This window comes from Natator depressus, chromosome 1 (assembly GCF_965152275.1).
Source record: "Natator depressus isolate rNatDep1 chromosome 1, rNatDep2.hap1, whole genome shotgun sequence".
In the NCBI taxonomy this organism is placed as follows: Eukaryota; Metazoa; Chordata; order Testudines; family Cheloniidae; genus Natator; species Natator depressus.
In genome coordinates this window covers 146,103,241-146,117,845 of record NC_134234.1, presented here as the reverse complement: position 1 = coordinate 146,117,845, position 14,605 = coordinate 146,103,241, and the positions used below count along the sequence as shown (strand labels likewise).

At 42.4% G+C, this 14,605-nt stretch overlaps 1 protein-coding gene across 6 annotated transcripts in view; it reads left to right on the top strand.

Moving 5' to 3' along the window:
• Nucleotides 1-14,605, top strand: part of DMD (dystrophin) — a 1,886,383-nt gene that overhangs the window by 1,374,158 nt on the left and 497,620 nt on the right. For all 6 annotated transcript variants that reach the window (XM_074968560.1, XM_074968534.1, XM_074968525.1 and 3 more), the window contains one exon: nucleotides 11,187-11,304. In XM_074968560.1, coding sequence (XP_074824661.1) covers nucleotides 11,187-11,304 — 118 coding nt within the window. The remainder of the gene's footprint in view (nucleotides 1-11,186; nucleotides 11,305-14,605) is intronic.

Below are 14,605 nucleotides of genomic sequence, written 5' to 3'. Positions count from 1 at the left end.
TGGAATATCAGAGCTAATTTTGATTCCATTAGCAGTCTAGTTACAGGCTGCTGAGCTGAATTCACTTGGGCCAATGGTTCACCAGCACTGAGGCTCCCTTACTACAAGCTGAAATCACAAAAGAGCTAAACTTACTAAGAGCTGAAATCACTGAGTGTTGTGTTAAGTAGTGGGGGAGCCTGAAGATATATTGCGGAGCAGTTCGCGGGACGGCTGGAGTGGCTCATGGGATGGTGAGCAGAGCGGCTCTTGGAGCAGAGCAGTTCACGGGGACGGCTGGAGCAGCTCATGGGGGCGGCTGGCAGAGCGGAGCGATTCGTGGGACACCTGGTGGAGCGGAGCCCCATGGAGAGGTGGGGCAATCGGCTTTGGACCACGTAAGGTGCCCCTTAACACCCTCCCTCCCATCTCCACCCAGGTTGGGAGCTAAATCTCTGCAGATAAACTTTCGAACTCTGGTGCTGCACTGACCAGGGACAGAGACTTTTGGGTTGTTGGACTTTTGGGACTTTGGGTTGCTGGACTCAAGAACAAAAGGGAAAGGACACGCCCCAATTTGCTTGGGGTGGGTTTTTTGCTCGTGGGTTGTGTTATGAATCCTGTTGGTGGTGTTTCCCCAACGTAATGCCACATTGTTTCTCTCTGTTATTAAAAGGCTTTTGCTACACTCAGACTCTGTGCTTGCGAGAGGGGAAGTATTGCCCAGCGGGGGTGGTATATATTTTGTCCCAGGTCACTGGGTGGGGGCTCGAGCATTGTGTATGTGTATTGGAATGGAACCCCTAGATACTGAACCCGGCCCTTGTTGCTGCCAACTCTAATGGGCAGAAGGGTTACATATACATTTCAACATATAAGCTTGTAGTTTTTTAGAGTCAAATCGTTTAAAATCTTTTTATAGCATTGTCTTAACTGCCACAAATCCAGCTGGTACTTACATTCACTAAATTTCTTCCTTTAAGATTTTTTTTTCAATTCCTTTTTCAGCTGATTTATACTACTTGCTTCAGTGGCTGACTTTAGCAATTTGTTCCATATTTCAACCACCCTTTTGAGTAAAGAAACCATAAAAGTTAGGGGCTTGAAAATTGGATTTCTCTTTTGAGCAATCACTGTCCATCAATGTGGAAAATGTGTTAAAAGTCTGTAGTGCCACTTTTTATCAAAACAGAGATGTTTGCTGTTTGAATCACATCTCTACATTATTGTGGTGCTACCACAGGCTATTATGATTAAATTCATAAAACTGCTTTTCTGAAAAAGAGAGATTTCAAGGTTGGGGCCCAGTTCTGCAGCCTTTGAAATCAATGGCCTGATTGACCACTGTATTACTCCATCTTCAAATATAGGTACCTTTCAAATATAGGGCCCAATCTACACATAGTTCTGGTTAGTTTACTGGAGCAACTCATATGAATTAAGGGTTTGTAGGTTTAACACTATAAACTGTGAGAAGTGCAGTGACCATCAGGATTATAGCAGGAGACAGTAGTCAAGATAACAAAAAAAAAAATGTTTCATCACATTTTAAAGGGTCAGATTCCCGTCTGTACACCTCACAGCAGATATGTTTCAGTCCCTATTTGTAATTTTCACTGATTAAATTGAGTTGTGTAACCCTTCCAATGCCACATGCTTCTTCACATGGCAATACGTTAAGAGCTAGGTTAGTAGACAACATAAGATCCTACAGATATCTTTGAGCTGGATTAACACAGTAGATTTGTTTAAGCATCAGGTATCAAATTATACATAAAACGGAAATAAATTCATATCAAACAATCTAAATTTCAGAATTTTTAATTATTATTTTGCATTTATATTGTAGTAGCTGCTAGAGACCAACCAGGGGTCCTGTTGTGCTAGGTGATGTACAAACATGTAATAGATGACAGTCATTTTCACATTAAACATTTTCAAATTCCATTCTGTTGCCAAGAGGTTATACTAACTAAGGAGCTAAACTTTTCATATTCAGAGTTAAAAATACAGTTTGCAAAGTTTTGTATATTTTAAATAGTGTGTGTAGAGTGTACTGGGTGAATGGAGAGTGTGAAAAAATTAAATGAGCAAAGCTGCGTGTGTTTGGAAATACAGAAATGCAATATCTGTCACTATCCAGTGAACAGCTGGACTCCTTGTTTGTGCCATGGATGGCTAAAAAACATTTTGTAGGTTTCTACGTACAGGACTGGTTTCTATTTTATTTAATTTCCTTTGAGAATCTTGATACAATGGTATCCTAATGCTTTATGGTATTTTCATTATTAATAACAAATGGCATTTGTTTTGTTGAGTTGCCATTTTGAGGCAACAGTTTATGGTCAGTTGCACCTGCTGTCACCATCAAGATGACACTATTAATGAGTTTTACTTGTCTAGACTATTGTAACAATATATTTTAATGTTTGAAATGAAGTAATTAATTCAGTTATACAGTTGTATGTCTGTAAAGATTGCTTAGTTTCACTTTGGGATCCATTTTTATTATATTGAATGTTTTCTACTTATGCCCTGGGTTTGAAGAGTTCCTCTGAACATTTCAAAACACCTGTTGCTCCTGATTTAGATTTCTGAAAGTTGTGTATTGTCAGAAGACAATTGAAAATTGTCTGATCAACTATTTTCCATCTTAAACTATTGTTTAGAGGTCTCCATACCTATCCCCAATCCAAACACTTCTTTCAAACAGGTGGGGGAGTGTGAGGGAGAGACAATCTATTCACCCAGTCAAAAACCTTTACATGAGTTTTGTAATGTTCCATATTAGCGAAGCTGAAGTCTAGGTGTCTGCTGTGTTCCTTCTTGCTAAAGATTCTGTTGCAGCTGCTGCTGCTTAGGTTTACACCCTTCTCTAATTATTTTTCTCAGCTGTTCTGACTGTTGCATTTACTCACCTGCACTTGTCATCATCTCTATTAAAAAAAAAAAAACCCACGTGGTTGTGTTTCTCTTTTTCAGCATTCAACAGGGCTTACCTAACTCAGAGGGAACATCTTAGAATAAATTGATTGTGGAAGGCTTTGAGTCAGAAAAAACCCATAAGTGTAGACCAAAATTGAGGAAAAACTATAAGTTTCCCTCAGGTCAGGCAGTTTTCCTCAGATCATTCTGGGGATGAAATGGCGTTTGCACATGTACATGCATACACCTTTCCTGTCACTGCACAAAAAGCTAGGAGTTGAACCTTGTAAAGGTACATGGATTGTTTCTTTAAAAGTCTGTCAGGAAGTTGGGCGGGAGGTGGCTGAAGAACGTAGTAGGCAGAATCTACACACTGAAGCAGAGAGAGAAAGAAGTGTAACAGATAATAATTTCCTCCTTACTCAGAGAAAGTTCTCAGAGTCAGAAGAAAGGGACTCTTCCTGTGATTTTATACTCCTAACACCTACTAGGAGTATAGAATCTGAAGATTCATGTACTGTACTGGTGTCGGGACTTCAGGACCTCTCTCTGGTTCTTTGGAAAAATACAGGCTAATTCATTTGGAGGAACATCTTCTGAAACCCACACATTCAATGGCAAGGAGAAAGAATTGCTCAAACAAAGGCCCAGATCATATCTCCCACAGAAAGCAGTGATGCTAGAAAGAGAAACAGTGCCAATATTCTCAGAGGCCCTGATTCAGGAAAGCACTTAAGCATCAGGTCCATCAGACAGTGCTTAAGCACATGCTTAAGTTTCATTGACTGTATTTTTTGTATTCAACCTGATTTGGAGCCCACTGTAGTATAACTGTCTTGCTTTTTGCTGGCAACCAAAAATTTGTATAAATGCTACATGGGTTTCTTTCTTGTTCTGTGGGCAGACTTTAAGGCACTGGTACTTAATCTCTGGATTTGGAGAGATATGCTGCTTTTAAGCATCCTTTATGCAGCTCTCAGGGTGTCCTCTGGTCTGACTGTTCCTGCTTTCAACTAAAGTGAGAAAAGAGCTCTCTTTGCTGTTCAGTACACATGAGGTAGTGTGAAGAACACAGACATGCATTGTGGAAGTGGCTCTGAGCCATTTCTGGAAGGGGGTGTCAATCATTTGATTACTTTTTCCAAACAGTTTCCAGGTTGAGGAAAAGCTAGGGAAGAGAAATAACTCTTGCCTTTCAAAAGCCAGGAGAGGAAGGAGGGACAGAGGATATTTAATCAGATGAAGATGGATTGCTACATGATGGTGTCTGTTTTGTGATGTTCCCTCTACATAGTCCATACTGGTGATATGTGTGTGATGCAAACATTGATATACAACATCAGACCATAACACTGATTATTTTGTGGTGTTATATAACATTTTATTGGTTGCTTGGCTCTCCAGCTCTGCAGGACTGAGTACCACTACTTCAGAAGCACATAATTATATAGAGCGGTGTTAAGAAACAAAGTCCAAGAAACAAAACTCATATGCTTGAGTGCTGTCACAGAGACTTCTTGTAAAAAAAAATGGCACTCTGAATTATGTAAACTGCCCATCTTAACCAGTGTTTAGTTGGCACCTATGCCCCGGTAAACAATGTAATCAACATAGGAATGGGCATAATGCCATCCAAACACACAGGCATGAATGTAGGCCGCCAAAGCCAATAGATTCTAAAAGAGCCTCCAAAATGGTAGTTAAGGGCAAAAATCCCAGATAGACGTATCCTTGCACTTTTGCTATACAGATATGTGACTTAGTTAAAGAATTAATGAATTACTAAAGAGATGTGTAGCTATTTGAACAGAACGAAACCCACCTCCATGTATTTTGATTTTGACATATGTTACTGAGTGAGCTGCACATCTCATCCCTACCTGGTCTAGTCACATGTTAGGCATCTAGCTGTCACCTGAGCTGGGAATGTAGTCACACATTTCTCCTACTCTTAGACCGGGCCCTGGGTTGCAGTCCCCTGGTATTAATCATGTTTGCCTCCGCGGGTCTGACTTAGGCCAAGACCCTGCAGTTCTGTTCCCTCCGGGGCAATTACAATGCTAAGCAGTGACCTAATAAACTTCTAAAAGAAATGTATCATTTATTTAGAAGAAAAGCATTCCAGAAAAAAATCATTAAAACAGTCAACCTGGTTATATGCATGTCTTGCTTACTAAGTATCTAACCATCTCCCACATGGGAACTCTAGAAGGACTAATTGCCTATAAGAGAATGAAGTCGGTGAGGCAATATCTTTTATAGAGCTAACTTCTGTTGGTGGAAGATACACACTTCTGAGCTAAACAGTGCTCTTCTCTCTGTCATCTTGACTCCTTGTTAGACAATAGCCTGGAGAGCACCTGACAACTCAACTCCCCTTCTCAGGGATCAAATCACTTTTACGCTGTTTATAGCCCTTTTGATTTCCAAGTTCATCAAACTTGGCAAAACATGCTTGCATTTTCCTTGGAGACAGGAGGTAAGATCCTTGAAACGAATAGTTTTTCCCATGGTCTTTCAAGTGTATGCTTCATGTTTTCTGATCTGGGAAGCTGTTGTGTGTTGCCTTCCTGTTTATTATTCCGACACACCCTGGTGCTCTAACGCTAAAATAACTTCTCCTTACAGACCTGGCCACATACAATATTCATACATTTTTTACATATCAGTATGCATTACACTGTTATGTACCAGCTCCCCTTCTGTCACAATATGGAATTTGCAGTAGCTTATTATGATAGCTATGTTCACTTTCTGTGAACAATTCTAGACTAGATTCTCAAGGTCACACTTCCAGGGTTTTACATCTTTGCTTGAGGCCTCCTTAAATGATCACAACTACCAGCTACTTTTTTGCTACATACATTGTAAGGTATCAAGACTGATAAATCATTATAAGACATATGCAATCTGACATTGGTCTTCCCTGTTCACAAAAACTGCATGACATTTCTGTTGAATAGACCTAAAATATTAAGAAGTGAAGGGATTTTTTTTTACTAAAGATCTTCCCCTCATACAATAATCCTATATAATTTCATAAGAATGAAAGCCAATGCAAATTTTATATGGCTAAACTGCAAATTATTGTAAAAACTATCAATTGTACAAAATTATATACTTTCTATAGCTTTATTATAGGGATGTAAGTCTCTACTAAATTCTATAGGGTGGTTCAAAAAAATCTAGAGAATGATTACAACTTTCCATTACATTCTGTAGGCCCTTCCTTTAGGTGTTGTTATGAATAATATTGGATATTTTTCCTCATGTAAAGTGCCGCAACAGTATTGCATGTTTGGCTTTTTTGTTTGTTTGGTGTTTTGATTTTTTTGACCAAAGTTTATTTATTTCAGGTAGCAAAGATTTTTTCTGCTTTAAATCAGACTGACACAAAATATTGGCCTTCAAGTTTTCTTCTAAATCTCTCTGAATAACATGTTGGTCATGCAGGGATAAGATCTGTTTCCCACATTAAGCAAGATTCTGTAGTCTTGGTAACTCCATGAGGGCTAGTGGCTGGAAGTGATCATTTCCTCCCACATCTTCTTGGACAGGCTATGGAGGATTAACAGAGCCGCTTTGTGACGATACTGTTGCCTCAGGCAGCAGGTAGTACCACACAGTTCCTTCAGCACTCGTCCTCTCTGGGGCGGGGGGTGACTTGTAGATCTAGTAAGTGGCAGATCCACTTCCATCTCCACAGCCCTTCCCACTGCAAATTCAAGCATAAAAGAGCCCTTGTGTAACATATGCTTGCTATCCATAGAACTCACTGCTGTAGATATTACTGAACCAAAGGGTAACATTTTCAATGGGACTTGGGGCTTGGCTACACTTGCGAGTTACAGCGCAATAAAGGAGCCCCAGGCGCACTAGCTCACTACCCGTCCACACTGGCAAGACACATAGAGCGCTCTAACTCTGCGGCTACAGCGCTGCTGGTACTCCACCTCTGCGAGTGGAATAATGTATGCTTCGCCCCCGCTGGAGCGTCGCGGCGCCAGTGTGGATGCCCTGGTCCTAAAGTCTGCTCTGATCGGCCTCCAGAAGTGTCCCACAATGCCTGGTCGTCACTTTGAACTCTACTGCCCTGCCCTCAAGTGACCAACTTTCAGACCCGCTCTTTAAATTCTCTGTGATTTTTGAAAATCCCCTTCCTGTTTGCTCAGCCAGGCATGGAGTGCTCTCAGCGAATCTTTCCAGGTGACCATGCCTCCACGCGCCAGGCGATCCCCAGGATGGAGCAATGGCGACGTGCTGGACCTCATCAGTGTTTGTGGGGAGGAAGCTGTCCAGTCCCAGCTGCACTCCAGCCATAGGAATTACTATACCTTCAGGCAGATATCTAGGGACATGATGAAAAGGGGCCATGACTGGGATGCACTGCAGTGCAGGGTTAAAGTGAAGGAGCTGTAGAATGCCTACTGCAAAGCCTGTGAGGCAAACAGCTGCTCTGGTGCTGTCCCTGCAACCTGCCATTTCTACAAAGAGCTGGATGCGATACTTGGGGGTGACCCCACCTCCACTGGACCACCATGGACACTTCAGAGCCCAGTTCAACAAGGTGGGAGGAGGAAGAGGAGGAGGAGCAAAGTGGGAGCAAGGGTGCTGAGGCGGAGGAAGACACCCCGGAATCCCTAGATGCATGCAGCCAGGAGCTGCTTTCAAGCCAGGAGGAAGGTAGCCAGTCGCGGCGGCTGGTGCTTGGGGAAGGACAAACACCAGAGGAGGTTCCCGGTAAGCGACTTTTATTTTGGGAAGGAAGTTATTCGGTGCGGGCTCTTGGGGTGAGAAGGGTTAGGGCAGCATGCATGCCTAGATGCAGAATAGGGCGTTGATGTGCTCTCTCACGTCATGGTAATCGGCCTCAGTGATCTCTTCAAAGGTCTCATCCAGAACTTGGGCAATGTGCTTGCACAGGTTTCTCAGGAGAGCCACTGTGTTCCTTGTCCCAGTAAGGCTAACTTGTCCACACCACTGTGCCGTGAGGGGCGGGGGGGTACTGTTCCCTCTAAGCTGTGTGTGTGTGTGCGCGTGCGCATACAGATCCTAAACCCTGCGCACACAACAATTTGCACAGAAGAAATTTTTTGCGCACACGGCCTGTCAAAAATTAGAGGGAACATTGGAGGGGGGACCATTGCTGCACACAGGCAAGCTGCTTATGGGGCAGGGCAGAATCCGCATTGCAGTAGAAGACCCTCTCTTGCTTCCCAGGTTACCCTCAGCAGCGAGATATCTTCCAGGATGAACTCCTATGGAAAAAGTGGGGACAGTGTTCAGTATAGGGGCCCCCTGCTGCTTTTGGCTCTCCCCAAGGCACAGAAACCCAGAGGACAGTACAGCCATGAAACAATCAGTCACGCATGACCCTGTGCTTACTCACATTTTGGGGGCTCCTGTGGGTTATGTGTGCTCGCTTTGGGACAGGAAAATTATGCTATTGTGTAGACTGTGCTTGCCCTTAAGTAAGGGGGAATCATTGCTCTGTCTGGTGTGAACAATGCTGCCTCTGTTAAGTGTTGCATTTTGCCTTTACAGATGCAACCTTGAGATCTCAGCTGTCCGTGTTATCACCGGCCGAAAGACTCCAAAGAATCAGAAAGAGGCCACGTAGAAGCAAGGAAGACATGCTGCATGAAATAATGCAGCATTCAAGTAATGAAAATGGAAAAGTGCAGGAGTGGCAGGACAGTGAAAGGAGGATCCGCCAGCAGAATGAGGAGCGTCGGCGCAAAAGTGCGGTGCTCCGGCAGCAAAGCACGGATCGGCTGATCAGCGTAATGTAGCGCCAGGTGGACTCGATCCAGGTGCTCATAGCCATGCAGGCGGAGCACTACCGTGCCCGACCCGCCCTGCAGCCCTTGTCCCAAAACTCTTTCCCTTGTGCCCCCATGTCACCTCCAACCCACTTTCCCCAACATCCGGGTTTTTACCGCCACCAGCTGCCTCCAACACCTTTAGCTTCCCCACCCAGCCCTGAAAATTACGACCCTTACCCACTGCACTCAACCCTCATCACCATGCAGTATAGCCATCCTGAAGTGCAGCACTCATTGCACAGCACTCCAGACAGGAAGGCTAAGTATGATAACAGGACATACGTAACTCTGTGATTGTACCGTTCCCCACCCCACCCCTTTGCCCTTTCTGTTTCCCAAGCAGTTGTGTTTCTTTTCAATAAATGGATTTTTTGGCTTTGAAAACATTCTTTATTATTGCATAAAGTAAAAGATACCTTAGCCCAGGAAAGAAACAGGCACTGCATATCAGCGTAGCAAACACAGATTCCTACGAACATTGGAACCACTGCACTTCACTCCCGTGCAGGGCACCAGACATTACTGGTGGCTTTCAGCCTCAAATTGCTCCCTCAAGGCATCCCTAATCTTTGCAGCCCCGCGCTGGGCCCCTCTAATAGCCCTGCTCTCTGACTGTTCAAATTCAGCCTTCAGGTGCTGAACCCTCCGAGTTCCATGCGTGAGTGAATCGTTCACCCTTCCCTTCACAAATGTTATAGAGGGTACAGCATGCGGATATTACCGGGGGGCTGTTGTCATCGGCCAGGTCCAGCTTCCCATACAGAGAGTGCCAGCGGCCCTTTAAACAGCAAAAGCACACTCCACAGTCATTCTGCACAAGCTCAGCCTGTTGTTGAACCGCTCCTTACTGCTGTTAAGGCTCCCTGTGTAGGGTTTTATGAGCCACGGCATTAAAGGGTAAGCGGGGTCTCCAAGGATCACAATGGGCATTTTGACTTCCCCTACGGTGATCTTCTGGTCTGGGAAAAAAGTCCCGGCTTGCAGCTTCCTGAATAGGCCAGTGTTCCGAAAGATGGGTGCGTCATGCACCTTTCCAGGCCAGCCTGTGTTAATGTCAATGAAATGCCCATGGTGATCCACAAGCACCTGGAGAACCATAGAGAAATACCCCTTCCAATTAACGTTAGGGAAACCCATTTGTGCAAAGCCATCCACAATGTCATGCACGTTACCCAGAGTCACGGTTCTTCTGAGCAGGATGCGATTAATGGCCCTGCAAACTTGCATGAACAGAATTCCAACGGTCGACTTCCCCACTCCAAACTGGTTAGCGACCGATCGGTAGCTGTCTGGAGTTGCCAGCTTCCAGATTCCAATAGCCACCCACTTCTCCACCATCAGGGCAGCTCTCAATCTCGTGTCCTTGTGCCACAGGGTGGGGGCGAGCCCGTCACACAGTCCCATGAAAGTGGCTTTTCTCATCCGAAAGTTCTGCAGCCACTGCTCATCATCCCAGACTTGCATGATGATGTGATCCCACCACTCAGTGCTTGTTTCTCAGGCCCAAAAGCAGCGTTCCATGGTGGTGAGCATGTCCGTGAATGCCACAAGCAAACTCGTGTCAAAAGCGTTACTCGAGTCGATATCATCGTCGGAGCCCTCACTGTCACTTTGGATCATAAGGAATAACTCAACTGCCAAACGTGACATGCTGGCGAGACTCATCAGCATACTCCTCAGCAGTTCAGGCTCCATTCCCGCAGACTGAAAGGGAAGACAGAGCACACAGTACAAAAAATGTTGAAAGATGGCACCAAATGTGTACAGAAACACAGGGATTGCTGGGATGCAAACCGATGCATCACAGGGTGTTGGGACAGCACCCAGAATGCCCCGCCCCCGCCGCCCCCTTCCCACAAGCCACAGCGCCAGAATGGGAAGAGGTGCTCTGTGGGATAGCTGCCCATAATGCACCACTCCCAATGCTGCTGCAAGTGCCACAAATGTGGCCACGCCAGCGCGCTTGTTCCTGTCTGGGTGGACAGACTGCAGCGCTTTCCCTACTGTGCTCTCCAAAAGTGGGTTTAACTCAAAGCGCTCTACATCTGCAAGTGTAGCCATGTCCTTATGCTCCTTATTTAAGCACTTTTGACAATTTTACCCAAAGAATTTAGTGGAATTCACAAAAAAGGAGTAGACATTTTTATGAATAATGAGAATATCATTATCCTCCAGTAAGAATAATTAATATAAAAATATATAAAGGTTCATGCTTCAGGACAAAAAAATAAACAATCACCACTTTCCTGAGATGAGGAAGAAAATTCCATTTTGAGGTATGTAATTGTATAATATTCTAGTATGTGGGTTGAGCCATTCCACTAAAATATCCAGAAGAAGCTACTGGACCAGGTCAAACACTGGTATAGTATAGTATTCCTATGACAGTGAAATACAACTAAAAGTGGCTTGGAGCTACTCTCAATTTTATGTGTATACTTTCTTTTGTACAACTAGGCAGCACTACAGGAATTGGAACAAAGGCGTCCCCAACTGGAGGAGCTAATAACTGCAGCACAGAATCTAAAAAACAAGACCGGCAATCAAGAGGCCAGAACAATCATTACTGATAGCAGTAAGTGGTGATTCTGCTACCATATAACTCTCGGCAAGAAATATAGAGGATGTTATAATGATAACTTTTAAGCATAGTATTTTTCAAAGTATGTTTGCCATGAGAAGTGGAACTTATCTATTTTTATTTGTAATGTAATTCTCATTTGGGTGAGAATATTACACTAGGATTGGATGCACCCTTTCAGAGAAAGAGTCCCCATAACCTTCACAGAAAACTTGCACTGAGGCTCTCTAGAAAGTTTGATTACTTCCCTGCCCCCATTATCTTCTATGTATACATGCATGCTTTCCATGATAATCCACAAAAAAGTGGTACAGATAGTTGGTGCAAGGTAGTAAGGGGGCACCCCCCCTCCATATTATGTTATGTTGCATACCAGTCCCTAAATCTGGCCCTCTTATTTGGAGTAGCACCTGGAGACTTCATTTAGGGATTTGTGGCACCTTAGAGTCTATTGTTAGTCTCTAAGGTGCCACAAGTCGTCCTTTTCTTTTTGCGATACAGACTAACACGGCTGCTACTCTGAAACCTGTCATTTCGGGATTGAGGCTCCATTTGCTAGGTGTGATACAAAACACTAACGGTATTATGTAAATAATTTTCACATACTTCCTGTTCTGGCTGAGACCTGAAGCACAGTGTTGCTCTGAGATAGCCTGTTTTCATATTTGTATCCTGAGCAGAAGGTGTTAGCATCAGAAATCTTCTGAAGGAATATGTTCTCTTGAGAGATTCTCCCTAGCAGAGTCCCAATTCAGATAATTCAGATAAAGTTTGCATAAGAACCTGAACTTGTTGAGTGCTTGTTCATACCAAATGTACGTAGTTCTCCTATCACTAGCTTGTACTAAGGTTTCATTAAGTATGTGTATATATATCCATACGCTATAGATATTTAGAGTATACTGAAGACATGTAATGGTTATAGTATCTTCTTGAAATGCAACCATTAACGTGAATTGTGTGTGTGTCTAGAGTCCTTTCTATGGGAAAACTGAATTTATCTTCCAGAGAAATGTCATGACAAATGAAAGGTGAGTATATGTTGAGGATAAAAAAAATACCCCACCATAAACCATTACAAACTTTATTATTACTACAAATACTGCAACAATAATTACATGTATGTATCTTTTTGCATGAGACTTGATGAATATTTGATTTGATTTTGATCTATATAGGTGTGCTAACCCTACTAGTTTCACCTGGACTTTGAATGTATATACAGTTCTATATAAAAAAACCAAAAAAGATTTTCTCATGCTTAAATTAGGTAATATTTTATTTAGTAGGCAGAGAGATCATAAATGCGGTTGTCTTCCTGCTCTGTTGGATACGTAATCTGTTGTCACATGGTATCTGCCACAGTTTTTTTAATTATTACTTTATTTTGTTAATGAAAATATTTGAATGTACCCGAATACCCATATCACTGGAACCACTGTACAATGATTCTTCATTTTTTCCCTCCTAATTAGAGGAGATGTTCTCAGAACCTTTTTGATCCAGTCTTCTGGGGCACCAGACTGGATTCATGAAAGGGTTATCATGGTTAGATATTTTCTGTTTGTAGAATTTTAACTACTAAATAGTAATTCAGAAGAGTTATTTATCTATTTTTGAATTTTAAAGAGTGGATCAAATCATAAATAATTCAGATGTGATATTTTAAGAAAAATGCTACTATACGTATGAAGATGTCAGTATGTGACATTTTTGAGTTACCTTTTGTGGCGGTTCAATGACAAGACAGAACACAGCTTTTAGCAAGCAAGCAGGCTGGTCTCTGCTAACAGGCTTCTGCCTGTCAGCTTTCCACCTTCCCCTTTATTCTCTCTCTCTCCCCCCGCGCATTACATTCTCCAACAGATAAAAGGAATAAACTGGCTTTGTTTAACATTCTTATTTACCAATTTCTATCTACCGCATTCCTTGCTCTCGGGCCTTGAGCCCAGTCCTGAGAAGCTTCCCATGGTTCATGTCATCTTGGCGAGATTCCAAGGTTGATGCCCTTGGATGGAGCAGTCTGTGCACTGCTCCTACACAACACTCCGGGTGTGCCCTGAATGTTGCCAAGCGCATAAACCTTTATGAATCCTACAACCTTTTCTTAATATATGCCAACTATGGGAAATTATCATTATTGCACAAATATTTTCCTATATATTGACATTTTTCCTTATATTAAAAAGATTAAGGGTCCTCTGTTAGGTCTAATTCCTGAAGTACGTAGTCAGCCTTCTTGTTGGGGGTAATAGGACATTTGCTTCCTTCTAAGAGGTCTGTGGAGAAACCCCTCACCCACACAGAGATCACTGCAGGAGCAGGGCCTGAATGAAACCTAATTAAAGATTTCAGGATTTGACTCTGTGTGAAGAACAGCTGAGTGGCTTGTTAGCGACTGCTGATTCATCTCAAGCTTGTAAGATTTGGTTCTCTTAATTGTCCTGCTCGCCCTATATCTTTTTGTGAAAGTATCAGACAATGCAATATTTTCTTCTAAAATAGTCCCATCATCTGTTTTTTTAGGAATGTATCTTTCTAATAATGAACAGATTCTGAAGTCCTTTATCAGTTTTTCTCTCTCTTCACTCCTCATACTGATGGGAGTTTTGCCAATTAAGGATCCAGAAAAAAACTGGCCCAATGTTGCTTAGAAGATATACAGCACTGAACAAACATTAACTAAATAATAAGCCGCACAATAACTGAGTTAGGTAATTAAGCATTAGTTATATGGCTGTCAAGCAATTAAAAAAATTAATCGCGATTAATCACACTGTTAAACAATAATAGAATATCATTTATTTAAATATTTTTGGATATTTTCAACATTTTCATATATATTGATTTCAGTTATAACAGAATACAAAGTGAACACTTTATACAAATATTTGCACCGTAAAAAACAAAAGAAATAGTATTTTTCAGTTCAACTAATACAAGTTCTGTAGTACAATCTCTTTATCATTAAAGTCGAACTTACAAATGTAGAATTATGTTCAAAACTAAAAAAATGTAAAACTTTTAAAGCCTACAAGTCCACTCAGTCCTATTTCTTGTTCAGCCAATCACTCAGACACACAAGTTTATTTACATTTTCAGGAGATAATGCTGCTCATTTCTTGTTCACATTGTCACCTGAAAGTGAGAACAGGTGTTCTCATGGCACTGTTGTAGCTGGTGTCACAAGATATTTACATGCCAGATGCAATAAAGATTCATATGTCCTTTCATGCTTCAACCACATTCTGGAAGACATGTGTCCATGCTGATAGCAGGTTCTGCTAAATAACAA